Source organism: Macrobrachium rosenbergii, chromosome 40 (assembly GCF_040412425.1).
Source record: "Macrobrachium rosenbergii isolate ZJJX-2024 chromosome 40, ASM4041242v1, whole genome shotgun sequence".
In the NCBI taxonomy this organism is placed as follows: Eukaryota; Metazoa; Arthropoda; class Malacostraca; order Decapoda; family Palaemonidae; genus Macrobrachium; species Macrobrachium rosenbergii.
This window is the reverse complement of record NC_089780.1, coordinates 13,459,408-13,474,400: the sequence shown is the minus strand read 5'-3', so window position 1 is coordinate 13,474,400 and position 14,993 is coordinate 13,459,408. Positions and strand designations below refer to the sequence as shown.

The 14,993-nt window shown below is 36.0% G+C and overlaps 1 protein-coding gene across 1 annotated transcript in view; it reads right to left on the bottom strand.

Moving 5' to 3' along the window:
• Window positions 1–14,993, bottom strand: part of LOC136826322 (fibrocystin-L-like) — a 113,056-nt gene that overhangs the window by 57,870 nt on the left and 40,193 nt on the right. Inside the window, exons 19-31 of the mRNA XM_067083572.1 lie at window positions 14,746–14,895; window positions 13,481–13,661; window positions 11,303–11,405; window positions 9,735–9,840; window positions 9,088–9,206; window positions 5,018–5,139; window positions 4,607–4,851; window positions 3,737–3,919; window positions 1,739–1,930; window positions 1,276–1,462; window positions 841–1,044; window positions 489–613; window positions 150–304 (exon numbers count right to left, since the gene is read on the bottom strand). Of these exons, the coding sequence (XP_066939673.1) occupies window positions 150–304; window positions 489–613; window positions 841–1,044; window positions 1,276–1,462; window positions 1,739–1,930; window positions 3,737–3,919; window positions 4,607–4,851; window positions 5,018–5,139; window positions 9,088–9,206; window positions 9,735–9,840; window positions 11,303–11,405; window positions 13,481–13,661; window positions 14,746–14,895 (2,072 nt within the window). The remainder of the gene's footprint in view (window positions 1–149; window positions 305–488; window positions 614–840; window positions 1,045–1,275; window positions 1,463–1,738; window positions 1,931–3,736; window positions 3,920–4,606; window positions 4,852–5,017; window positions 5,140–9,087; window positions 9,207–9,734; window positions 9,841–11,302; window positions 11,406–13,480; window positions 13,662–14,745; window positions 14,896–14,993) is intronic.

Here is a 14,993-nt window from a genome sequence, read left to right as displayed (position 1 = left end):
AAATTCTTTCTAACAAGTGGAAGGAATCAGTTTACAAAATCTGAACTTGTAAATTGTGCATCTTCATTTTTCTTTTTTATGGTATCATCATGCAAGAAAGATCACAATTCCTAATTTCCATTCAAAGCTGCACTCAATACAGTACTTACAGAATAAGCCGAGATAAACACTTTAACATTATAAGAGCCAGCAGCCTTTGGTGTTGTTATGCAAGTAATGCTTGTTGACGTAACACTTTCAACTTCACATATGCCAGAGCCAATTGAAACTGTTGCTTTACCATCAAAAGCTTTAAGGCCAGTTCCTATTATGCAAATGAAAAATCAAAGAGGGAATTCATTAGAATGGCAGGATAAGAGGTTAAATTATCCATGATTTTAGAGAATAAGGAAATTTGAAAACAAATGTATGGCAATAAACATTAATCACTTGCTTTACTATGCTAGAAATGAAAGTAGTAATTTAAATTCAAAAGGCAAAACAATTACCTGTTATGATAATTTTTGTACCACCAGCAACAGAACCCTCTACTGGAGAAAAGGATGTTACCACAGGGACCACAGTAATCCTTCCTTCAGTTTCGTATCTCGGCACATCAATCATAGCTAATCCCCTGTGCAGATGAAGATGACTGTAACAAACTATTCGTGACCAGCACAATATAAATACTGTACTGTACCCTCATGTCTAATTCGTCAAGGATTTAAAGGCCTTCAGAACTAAAAATTTAAATCAAAGATAACTTTCCATAAGTTACTGTTCTTATTTTACCAAATATTTTCTCATAAACCTAAAGTATTCAGGTTTAAAAAATTATTTACATCTCGAAAGATAACAGACCTATTTACGACTTTCAGTTGTAGGGAATAGGGCATAATGGACATCAATTCATCCTGACTTCTAAGTTCACATTCAATGAAGCTTTCCGTTGCCGAGATGACAGTGCAGGTGGCATCACCAATTTTGACCAGGTTTTGACATGACTGAGGTCCAAACCCTGTTCCATTTATTTTAAGGGTTGCACCTGCAGAAACTTGCAGTCCACTGAAAAGCGAATGCTGTTTCAGCACATGAATCATTATGAAAAAAAAAATTATCCACAGTCATTTTGCTGATGTTAAACAAATTTGCTTGACTGGAAAGGATCTTCTGAAGTTACAAATGATATACTGTATACAGTATCCCAAACAACTAAAATAATAGCAAAAGATCAGCTGCATATACACAAGATACATAAATTTAAGTAGAAGAAGTGTGCTCTCAATATGTGCAAACCTCAGTTGAGCCAAAGAATGTGTTCTATCTGCAGAGACAGCTGTTACAGATGGCGTGAAACACTTGTCAGTGATGAAATACAGATGACTATCATTTTGAGGTGAACTTGGGACATAAGAGGTTCCATTCACATCACATGAACTCAAGGCAGTATCAAGAGTAGCGCCACAGCCATTCACATTAGTTCCTGAAAGACAACGTTATACTTGTAATTATGTTTTAAATACTTTTTATTTTAATCTTTATTTAAATTCAACAATCTAATGAATTCAGGAAAATTTTCTATATATGTACATCTGCAAACTATATCAAAGTAAACATCCATGAATGCAGAGCAAAAATAGAAAAAACCAAATCAATTCTTGACATCAACATATAGTAAGCAGAGCACTCAAATATTTATTCAAAGCTTTGGTAACAGAATCTAAACAAACATACCAATTGGGGGATATAAAATGCTTACCAAAGTTAGTGTTAACAGAGCCACCTCCCAGTTCATTGACAGCTGTAAATCCACCAAGATTAACAGTGAATCTTAATGTCCTTTGCTCAGGGCGCAGTACATTTACTTGGCCAGTCATGACCAGGTTATTGTACAAAGGTGCACTGGCAAAGTAGATAGTCTGAGCATTGGGAAACTTCATAGCCAGAGAACCTGAAACAAAACTACATATGAGAACAGTAGATTTCTTTTGTGCTATGTTTATAATATTTCTAGTCGCAATACATTAATAACAAAACTTATATGATTTAAACCATATTATTGATCTGGTAGCTGCCATAATTTGCTGTACCCCATGACTTGGAAAGTGCAAACCAGATATATGCGCAAAACAGAAAGCTTACATGAGCTAAAATAACACATCTCAGCTGGATCTTCTTGACAGTCAAATTTACGAAGATTCTGACAGAAAATTAGCATCTCCCATTTAGACTATTGTATCATAAAATTCTTGCTACTCTTCTCAATAAATATGTTAAAATATTACTTTAATCTGTACAAACACTAGCAGCAACAAGCACTTAAACACCATTATGTAGAATCTTACTCAGCCAGAAAATGTTTCTTTCTCTCTCTCCACAGTTTGAGTTCCTATGGTTACATTTTGATCTTCTGTCAGTACAGAGAATACCAAAACAGTATTTGGATGACCCTTATGTATAGTCATTAATTCTAATGCATAAGAACAAAAAGTAAAAATAGCATTCACACTCAATTTAGCTTTTTAAAAACTCATCTAATACTTTGTTTTCATAATGCTTAAACAATAACTTATTTCTTACTAAAAGGAAAAAAAAAATTCCACATCTTGCTGAAAATGACAATCTGTACTCCCAGTCTGTGATTTTGATCTATCAAAAATTATATTTTCTTTTCTCTACCAAGTATCTATGAAATTATCTTCCTAATGTCTTTTGAAATGTCTCACTATTCTCTGGCTTATTCTCGTGTTGTGAACCAAATTTTCCAGTATTTATTTTTACTGAAGATACACTCTACAGACTACAGTGCAACTTTCCAAACTCTACTCTAGATTTCTTAGACATATCATTTTTCCCCTTAATGGTAAATCTATGTACAGTATCCTGTTATGGTCTGTATTTTCCTCTATGGCTTAATTTTATATTCTTTGTAGTTTTGCAGTATCTGGACCATGCTCTTACACCATCCAGTTGACAGATGTGGCAATACACTCGGTCCTAGATTTCCCTTCCAGAGTTAATCAAGACACTAATTTTTCTACTGAGAGCCATTCAACCTCTCTTTTTCAAAGGGAAAAGTTTTTGATACTTAGAAAAAAGTTAATGCCGTACCCTGACTTTTTTCTAACTGAAAATGTGCTCAGTTCTCTGCTAACCTGAGTTCTTGAAAAATTTCTTCAAATCCACAATTATCGATCTAGAAATAATGCAAGGATCCGTTGACCTTCTTGGATCCGGTATACAGTCAAATTACTGTTAACTATCTTAAGCTGAGCCATACTTAAAATCAAAATTCTACTCTGCTTCCACTTTCTCAAATACAGTACATTAAATCTTATCACCAGAGTGCCCACAAAGAAAGCTCCACATGGGATGGTCTCCTTGCTATACAGAAGTTTAGTAAACTCTGTGGGACTTTTAAAGAATTTTTGTTGTTACTCTTCATGTTTGTAACATACAGTATTAATGTAGTTTGGCATATTTCTCTAATCACCCAAACTTCCTGTTTAAGGAAGCTAAACTGTGGACTTATAACTATATACAGACCTTCGTTATGCAAACCTTAGAATTTTAAGCAACTGGATTACTTACCACAAGGTATTATGAATCCCATCACAATATTCCTGAAGATCTAGTGGATGGTCTTAATTAAAGTTTTTCCAGGCCACTTCATAGCATCAACTGAGGGGCATGAAGACAAAACATACCTACAGAGCATCATTATTGGGAAACAACTCAAATAGTTCCTTTTACTAACCTGTGGGTGTAGGATCACCAGAAGTGAATCCCTTGTCATGTTCTATTATACCAGGGGCAGAAGTCTGGAAGACATTATACTGCATCTGGGACGATGGGTCACTCTTTTTCCAAACCCAGGAAACTGTATCACCTTCTCGAACATCCAGGAACTTAGGTTCCCAATCGTATCCTACACCATAAGCTGAGAGAGATAAAAAGGAAGAGTACTACAGTACTTTCCAGTGGCTTTGTAATTCATGCATCTAAAAATAGGAGTAAGCACATTTAATCTTTTTGCAGTACAGTACTGAATTAATAATAAATCAAGTCAAGATAATGTTGTAGGCAAACTAAAAGTATAATTGTGCACTCACTTTTAGTAGTAGTGGAATTGAATTAATAATAAATCAAGTCAATATAATGTTGTGGGCAAGCCAAAAGTATAACTGTGTGCTTACTTGTTAAGAAAGTACATAATAATAATAATAATAATAATAATAATAATAATAATAATAATAATAATAATAATAATAATAATAATAATAATAATAATAATAATAATAATAATAATAATTTTCAGATAAGATTTTAGTATCCTCTTCAACCATCATCTCCAACTGCTGTTCTAAGACAACAAGCAGAGGGGAAATTAGGAAAAACTAGCAGAATAGTAGAAAATAAACAGCGACATAAAGGCAGGCAACATGATAAACTTTAACACCGATGTGCAAGCGACTTAATGTCCTGTGTAAAAGATGAAATTCCTAACAACTGGTATACTGAAACACTTGAAATTTTTATGAATAAATAACTTAGTTTAATGGAAAATTCTTTACCACAGTAGATCATGTCTCCACATAAATAACAGGCTTCATATCTGAAAACTCACGAGAGCGTGATCCAGTATTTCTTATGACGTGTCTTCTGGGGATCAGCTGGACCTCGCAAAGAATCTCAGAGTCAGAACAACTGATGATAACACATTCCACGTCTTCACTCATATTAACTCGCAAGTAAGAGCAATTGGCTCCAAAACCAGCTCCTTGGATGACAACGTGAGTTCCTCCATATATGGAACCGTGCTCGGTTGAAGTTCCTGTCACTTTGAATGTGTATGCTATTTTGTAACTTCCACTGTGTGAGAGACAAAAATTTGGCATTGTGATTAACTAATAATGAAAATAAACCTTGCAATAATGATAACGTGCATCAAGAAAACCAGAATAAGAGAAATCAGTCTCCGGAAAACTTTCAAAGAAATTATGCCACAATATTCCATAAGTCATGAATGCTTACAAACCTGGCATAGCCCTTGTCTTTAATGTCAACAACGACAGGATGCTGACCATGGGATAAGGATGGCAATGTACATTTTATTGATGCATCTGACCAGCTTACTGGCTCACACAGTTTTCCACCAACCTGCATATAGATTACACTGTTGTACCATTGTTTTTTAATGAAAGGCTTCTGTCGAATGACAATAATTTTCTTTAAACATCTAATTTCTATATTTCTGGAACTTTTTCACGACATTATTTTTTAACTCAACACAATAAGCACTCCAACAAATGATCAAATATAGATTTGGAAATACTGCCACAATCTGTGAAAAATTCTAAATACATAACATTATCTCATACAACTCAAGCACCTACAGGTATTTTCTTACCGTTACAACACTTGTATCCTGGACACTTCCAAAGCCAGAACCAGTTATGATTAATGGGTCACCACCTGCAATAAGTTAGGTAAGTTACTAATGTCTTTAATCTAAATTCCGAAGTACACGTAATACAACATACTGTCACCATACAAAAGCAGCAGTCATACAGAGCTCTGGTATTTGAAAGTATTTTCTTTAAATGACCATTATCATATATCAGGAAACACAGTAATCAGAAGCATACCCTACATTCAACAGTGGCTGATGTGTTAATGCAAGGTCTAGCATTATGGGCCTTGTGAAGGCATATGACAGATCTAAAATATATGACGGTAAAAATGGGAAAAATGCATAATGCAAAGTTTAGTTTACAATGATGATGAAACTTGTAAATAATTGTACCATTACCATTTATTACAAGTTTTAACATGTTAGATCACCTTAATTGTGTTTAGTAGTATGTACACTTTCACTTTTCCAAGTACAGTATTGTACTGTACCTTGATTTTCTCAGGTGGCATAAACTTATGTCTAGAGTATTGGTGCTTCATGAAGTGGATTATTTAAAGGCTTGTCGCAAAACAAATCTACCAATGGCACATCCCACAAATGCCACTCCAGTGGCAGACTTTGATTTCTTATGCTGAATCACTGGCTAAACCACTGTGCCACCAATATGCATCCACTCCTAATACCTTCTCCCTTCAGTTTCCAGTTTAGCTGCTAGGGTCCTCTGTGCTGCTCATAACACTCTGTTACTTAAAACTGCTTCTAAGAGAAGACTGACTAACATTGTGCTAGGAGGGGAAATTACCATCCTTGCCCTATGAAAAAAGGACCAGTAAACTTGCCACATAGTTTTTCTATATAATGGGATCAAAGTTTTGGGAATGCTTTGATAAGTTTGGATTTTGTTTTACCTTATGTCACTGCCTTTAGATTCTAGTGCTCCTGTGAATATAAACTAACATTGGGGCTAACTGATTGCAATAATTTCACTTCAGGAATTAGTAATCATTATAAAAGTACAGTAGAAGCAACATTCACATCTGTGGCACAGTTAAATGCAGCAAACATTTTAAATTTACAAGTATGATTAAAAAATGAATATCAACAGCATATTACAAGCAAGCTTGTTGGAGTTCCTGAAAAGTAAATTACAGTATTCCAAACATTAAAGGATTACTATTCTGAGTCTTTGAACACATTCCTCTCACTGGTGCTGTGCCTGGGAAAGTGAAAGTGTATACATACTACTAAACACAATTAAGGTGATCAAACACGTTAGTGGTACAATAGAGGATTCTGTTTTACAGTAAATTTCTCCATCTTACCTAAAACTGATGATGATGATGGTGCAATAGAGGAAATAGACGCTGACAGTGAATCATCGTATGTAAAGCTGGCTGGTCCTGATGAAAATCCATAAACTGTTGCAACAACACTTGCACTTCCAGCTGACTAAAAATATGACAAACAAAAATGTTACAAATAAGGAAGACAAACATTCTTAATATATAGACACAATGTTTAGGACAAGGAAGAAGAAAGAATTCATCTAAAGAAGAGGAAAAATTTCAGATTTCAACTTAGGCAGTTTCTGTGGCAGAAACAGTTTATTTAATGATTCAGTTTTCCATCAGTTGAAAATCTGGGTATTTTGCATCTCAAATTATAACACTGAAACAATAAATAACTTTAAAGATTTGCCAAAAAAGTGACGTCAATGGGATGTTCAAAATTTATGAGACTTTGAACCCTACTAGTGTTAGGTCCAGGTAACAATTTTCTCAAGATTTTACAATAAAATAAGAGGCACATAGATCCAGCTAAAACCAAAAAAAATATCAATGAAGGTCCAAAGAAATAAATCCTTCAGAAGTTATTAAGCTACCACAAACTAACAAAAGTACAGTATTGTAATCTAACAACCATTTTCTAAAACTTATTTCTGGAGTTTGCAGCACAGTACTTCTTTAGGACTACAAACTGTTGAAGGACTAAACTTACATAAAGTAAATACATTCTGAAAATCACAGAGTTGGAAAAAACTGGACAAGAAAACCTATAAAACAGATTTTTTTTCTGTTATACTTACACCTGGTGGGGTGATGCAGGTCACTGAGTAAGGCAATGCAGCCACAATGTGACATTCAGCATCCCCAACCGTTACAGTGTTTCCTTCCCAGCCTTCAAGATTCTCTGGGAATCCGGTACCATTTAAAGTAAGGTTGTAGCCACCACCTGTTCCTCCAGATGAAGGGTTAATCGAAGTTATAGACACCGAGATAACTGCAGAGTGAGGAGGGTTGGGTTGTTCAGCAGCACCCACAGGCTGCATCCTGACTACAAGGGAATGGTTGCCTGCTGGTAGGTGATCAATTGTACATCTCAACTGTTGGATATGACACGCGGTTATTAGAAATCAACTACAAATTTACCGTTATCTCTCTTACAAAAACATAATGGCACCTGACCTGAAAAAATTCTTCTAGGAAGAGCACTTCTAAATGAAGAAATTAACTTGACAATTATTGAAAAAGTACAACAATACCATCAATCATGATAAAACACATAACACAATGACATCACCCATCACGTGAGTAGAGTACAGTCTATACATGTAATTCTTTTTGTTTTTCTTTACATTCTTTATATATTTACTGAGAAGAAATGTGAACCCACTAAATAGCACCAGGAAAGGATGCATCTCCTCTGCTTCCTGTTGATGCAATTAGGAGTGCTTTGTTTATGCATGAGTTCATAAAAGAAGGTGTCTAGGGTTTAATATATAAATTTCACCCCACTCAAATCAGAAAGTGGAATTTCAGTTAGTCTAAAATTAATCCCAGGGTGTTTGAAGAAAATTCCTACTCAAAAAAAGCCCAGAAAGTGACAAGTTGTTTCCTTTCAAGCCTAACATAATCATTTCCAATGTTGTCAGTTGTAAAGAGATGAACAAAAGTAAAGAGGTGACGACAATGGTATGAAGGCATTGGACATACATAAATCTAGTGATAGAGTAAGGAAAGGAAATTCAATATTGGCTTTAATCACATCACAGTTAATTTAAAAAAACTTGCTATCCTTCTACATGGTGGAATCAAAGAGGTTTGGGTCAACAAGATAGTTTAATCGATTGTAGGCTAATATTCTGGCAGCCACTATTATAGGTTAAAGTCACTGAATCTGTATAGTATACAGTACGTACTGGAACAGCTTACTAGCATAGGAATGGGTATCATTTTTGCACCACACTATCAAACACAACTTTCTGCATGGTGACAGCTTTTTACCAGGCCTAACGATTACTGAATGCACTTTTCCAAGTCATTTCTTAAATTTTTTGATAAAAAATGACAAAACCCAACCTACCATATTCTAGCGTTTGAAATTATTTGATTTTACAACATCTGCTGCAGTATTATACCTGTGGTAATCTGTAATTCAGCAAGTCCCACTCAGAAATATTGTTGCAAAGTCTTATGCTATTATGCTGTTTATATAATTCCCGTAACCAGTAAACACTTATTGTTAAAATGACAACTCTTCCTTCACCACCATAGCTATAACTGGCCGAATATTTAGCAACTGAACATTGATATATCACTTAAACTTTGTGACAGTGACAATGCCAGAACACAAAATCTAATCAAACATTAAAGAATAGTAATATATTAAACTCCTTAAACTTACGGACTTACCTCAGTAACTGCAACTGACGTAACCAAGCACTGTTTACTTCCAATATCAATGGAATAGTCTTCTTTGGCACTGCTTGTAAAGCCAGAGCCACTTACAGTAAATGTGTACTTAATACCATCTGCAATAAATAAAAGCTTTCTCTAGGTTATTATTATATGCATTAGTCTGAATCTACTAGTTTCAATAAATATAAGGGAAAAATGCTTCAAAGTTAATTCCAGGCTCAACGCAACACAATAAAGTATAGTATTCTTCATTTCTAGCTACATTCTTCATGTACCAAACATTATCAGATATTTGGAAATTTTATAACTGTACAGTACAGGCAGTCTCCGGTTATCGGAGGGGTTCCGTTCCCAACGGCGTGACGGCAACCGAAGATCGCCACTAACCAAAAATCGGCAATAATAGCACTGATACCTGGTTAGCAGTCCTGATAACCGGTTAGCAGCGCTGATAACCGGTGATCAGCGCCCCCGATAAGAGGCGATCAGCGCCGATAACCGTTTATCAACGACGAAAATCTGGTTATCATCGCCACTAGACAAGCGCCGTAAAACCGGATCGCCCGTAACCGAGGCTGCCGATAACCGGGGACTGCCTGTATTCCAAAACAAAGAAAATTTTCCTAGATTTATCTGCTTACCAAAACTCTGTGTTACAGAGGATGCAGAGGGAATTCCATGACTGGTATACTGAAAAGAGCAATCAGTACGACAAGCTGAATGGTAGCCTCCCACAGTTACATAAACCTGAAATACAGTTTTTTTTTAGAAAAAGTCACATCTCGGTAATATATGAGAACTTATAAACCCATTTTTTATCAAAAGATTTAGGTCATCTGTATTGTGCAGAACTCTTAAAAGTATGAAATGAAATATGTGGCTAAGTTCCACAAAGATCCGATCTTTTGTGTGTGTTAACTGATAAGCATTTCCTTGGATGCAGTTTCTGATTTAAAAGTTCTCTAAGAACCATTGTATTCTGTGCCTATTCTAGGAAAGGATAAAAATATACCCCCAATTTCTTATTGACAACAATTTCAGTGATATTTGTGAACAAAGTCCAGCCACTCTTATTTTAGTCTTTCTCCATTTTTTATTCTCAAGGAGTGAATTTCCTGAGAAGGTTCTGCTTTCACTGCTCAAAGCTACAACTGGCAAAATCAATAAGAGAAGCGTAATTAAGCAAGGGTCAATCACTCTGACAGTACAGTAAATCAACATGATTCTTAAACTTCAGAACTGGTTCTGAGGTCTCTTGGAAAAAAAGATCTCCAACTAGGACTGACACCCACTTCCAGAAAACTCCTCCAATACCTCCAGGAGTTGTGTTGACTTAACATACTTTATTATGTTAAAAAAAACTATCATGGAGCATATACTATAACAACGTCTTCTATACAGTTGAAACTCAAAACATTACAGCCAACTTTTTAAGCAGGTGATACCATGGTGATATTCAGCAAAGCAGTTACCAAGATAGTATATCATTACACTGAAAACTGCTTGCTACTAGATGTTGAAAAATTATGCAATTGTGAACTCTTGACAATACGCTAATGTTTTGCTGGTTGGCATCCTCTGCAAAAGAAGAATTCTCTACTCTTGATGTTTTCACGTTTAAACTTCCCAGCACTCAGGATAAATGCCAACTGCTAACCAAGAACAGTGCAGATTTTGAAGCAAGCACTTAGTTATTCAAATGGTGACATACCTTACGAAAATATTGGCACCAATACAGAAAAATAAGAACAAGACAGCTTTTTCCCCCTTCATGTCAAAATAACTAAACTTGCTTAAGTAAAATTTAACGTATCTCCTAGGAATGCTGTTTTCATATGACAAACATCATAATATATACTCGTCAATCCAGAGTAACACCATTCTTCATTACGGGGAATCACACACTTACAAATGTTTTGAATGTTTTGTTAACATTATCATCATTAGTTACTAAATGGTTCATTCTTCACAGTCCATCATTCATTCTTGGAAGCTACACTCATACTGAAATTGGTCACTTGATTATCAGGAGGGTTGTTCCTAGTGAGTTCTCTGATGGAGGCATGACATCCACACTCATAAATTGGCAGCATGGAAACAATGAAAAAATATTCACAGTATTTCTCTATAACAAAAAAATTCAACCATTAGTCATGTTTCACCAGTAAGATTTCACAACATAATTTTAAGTACAAACAATAAAACTCACATGTGGCTTTGCTCTCCAAGTAGTAAAGAATCCGCCAGGAATAGGGTTGTGGAAACTAGTGGCATCACTATGTCTCCTGGCCTCTATTATTGTGCCAGGATTTCTGACAAATAAAAAAACAGTTTTTACTTCTCAAATTTCAGATACAAACGTTTTACATTTCATAAAAATTTAAAAACACCTTGATGCAGACTGAGTACTGTATCACTAATAAAAACAAGTGGAGCAGAAGTTAGAAAATATGCCAGAGGAAGATCTTGGTCACACCAAATGAAACTTCTTACTTCTTGATAACTTCTCACCAGAGATGTGTGTCGACTGAAGGGAATCAGCAGATGACAGCCCATGTGTATGATAATGGTATTTTTGAAACAAAGATTTTTTTTTAAACATTTATATCTTCCTTAGAATTATGAATGGTCATTTTCCTGGTAAGCTATCCAGAACTTGTCTATCTGTTGTATAATGCCAACCTCAATGTGGACAGTAGGCTACAGGCAGTCCTCGGTTATCGGAGGGGGTTCCATTCTGGGGATGTCATGATAACTGAAAATCGCCACTAACTGACAATCGGCGATTTCTGGCGCTTTTTCAGTGATTTTCGGGCTTATCGGTGCCAAAAAGTGCCGATTTTCGGTTATCGGCGCCTCTGTTAGGTTTGCATTGGTGCCAATACCCAATTATCGGCACCGATAAGCGGAAATCGGCAATTTTCGGCGCCAAAAATTGCTGATTTTCGTCGCTAGACAAGCCCCATAAAACCGTATCGCCATTAACTGAGCCTGCCGCTAACCAGGGACTGCCTGTAGTGGTGAATACTATTAAGTCCTGGATCTTCTTTAACTGTCCACTATATAACGGACATGCCAGAATCTGTAGACTAGAACTTATCAAACAACTGAAAAAGGATGTATCCAGCTGCCCTAATGACTCTCACTCAGAGTGACAAAATACAGAGGTCTCTGTTCTACCTTTTTTTATGCTTGTGTACCTTTTGAAGTTGCGAGCACGCTGGAACATTAATTAGGGCATCATAGTTCCACCTCCTCATTTAGGACTACATGTTACAGTGCTCTCCTTCCTAAAGGGTTTCTGCTCAGCATATTCATGTTCTAGCTACTTCAGTCTTACTATTCACCACAACCCTTCATTACTGCCATGTTCTTATCGAAGTGCCATGAATAAATTCTGTGTCTAATTCAGTAAACTATATGAAATGACCACTTGGTAGCCTGTGGCAGGTGACTGTGTCTTCGACTTTGATACCAAGTGTCCCCAAAACACATGGATGTATCTTATGCTCCTGCATTCATGAGGTTTATACTTACACAACAGAAAGGGTTATACAGTATTTAAATATCGTACTTTTGATTGAGTGTTTGGGCCTCAAGCTTCCAATTGGTTGCTTTAATCCCCAGGTTCTCATGAAGTTATCTAAGTCTCAGGCTTCTGATCAGATATTCCTGTCCCAGTGGACAGTGAGTGGTGTCTGTGCTTATGGCTTCCATATCAGGTAATTTTTGCTCCCCAACTCAGTCAGCATACTATTCATATGTACCCTGACGTCAAGGTGATGAGTATACACTACCATACAGACTTTATCAAAAAAGAAGTCTATGGAAGAAGTTAATGGGAACAACATGAAAGAAGTTGACAGAAACAACAAAGTATTACCTGTGGATATACATCATAAGTAGCTGCGATAGCTAATGACAACTGTGACGCCAATTGTACACAATTCAAAGAAGTAATAAATAGGATGTCCATATAGTGTAGTGATAATATTGACCCACATCCAGACAAAAGAAGTGGCGTCACTGGGCATCTACCTCTGTAATGGCAAGACTTCCTGAGATGAGGTGAGCTCGTCCTAAAGCTCATCTGACCATCCATAAACCTGCAAATGTTACTGTGGAATCCAAACAATGCAATGTCCTATGTGCTACAGAGAGAGAGAGAGAGAGAGAGAGAGAGAGAGAGAGAGAGAGAGAGAGAGAGAGAGAGAGAGAGAGAGAGAGAGAGAGAGATTTCAAGTTCAAATTTATGCAATCTGCAATAACAAGAAATCCTTTGACCTCCTAATTTTCCCTTCACCAGAGAGTGAACACTGCATGGGCTATAAAATGTTAGCAAATGAATCCTAATTTAAATTAAGAATACCACTGGCATATTACTTACCCATCAAACACTAGCTTTGATTCATCAATGGTGGGAATTTTCTTCCTTCCTGGGTTATTAACCCATTCAAAATAATACTGTCCATAATCACAATCACCTCGCTTTTCCACCACGAAACGTGAACCAAAAGCATTCTCAAGTAGTACCTTGAGGCCTATCTGACTGATGCTGGGGCTTATGCCTGGAAGAGAATTGTAGGGGGGTTAGTCATCACTGTATTACATAATAAAACCTTTGTGAATAAAGTTTATACTACACTATACCACAAAGACGTTGATAATTACAAATCAAAATGAGTAGCAGTTGAAGAGGTGTGGCTGAAAAACACTAACATGCATGGTTACACTGCACTGAGATCATCCTGCAAATGAAAAAGTTGCTGAGAGGTGAAATGAGAAAAGGCTGGAAAACAGACAGAGTTCTAAATAACTGGAATGTTTTCAGCATGTCATGAGGGCAGAGGAACAGTTAAATAATGAAGTGAAGATGTGAACAAAGACCATAAGATTATTACAGCAACCAATACCAAAGACAGGGGAGAGCAGACAAACTTATTTCACACATAATCCTGTAAATGGAAAACTCCAATAAAAATATAATGACAATGATCATCGCTTTTTGTATCAAAAGAAGACATCCAGTTCCAAGAACAAGAGTGAAAAGTAAAAATTATGTCATAAACAAAATATCTTTACTAATGTCATTAAGAGCATTTCTAAGAAAGATAGACACACCGTATTATTAAAATATATAACACATCAGTAAAAGACAAACAAAAAACCTATGCTGAAAATGGTATAAGTTACATAAGAGAAAGCAGGTTGACTCATTTGTGTATTAGCCAACTGAGGACTGTTCACAGAGTCAACGATGCTCAAATATACACAACCACCAAAAACATCCTCAAACAGGGGTTAATTCGCATACAAAAGTTAAATTAATTAACTGTGATGAAAACTTTTGTAACAGAGAAAATGAACTACAGCAATCATACATTACTCAACTAATATATTACTTAAAAAGTTTTTCTGTTAACAGCAATTAAGTTATTGTGGCGAAAATTTCACGTCATAATTATGGACAAAGGGACATGTAACAAGCAAAACTGCACACAACAATAGGTGAGATCATGGCTTCCCATTATAAGCACAAATGAATACATGGTGCACAACTTTTGCTCAGAGTAAGGGTACTGGCAAAACAACCAGTTTACAGTTCACTTGAATTTATACCAATAAATCTAATCTGCAACTTTAAAGCCTTACCTCTTACTGTTTTGCCCTCTGTGGTCATATCAAAAGTTCCCCCGACTGGGTGAGATGCTGCTTCCATTCTCTCAACAAGTGCATAGCCACTGGGTGTGGTGAAATTATACCTCTCAGCAGATGTCAAAGTCTGAACCACTTGATCACTCACTGTTAACAATCAGTGAATTGAAAAAACACGGTTAGCAAACTATGACAAACAATAATCAGTTTACAGTCATTTCATTGAGCCTGCTAGCCCTTTAAAT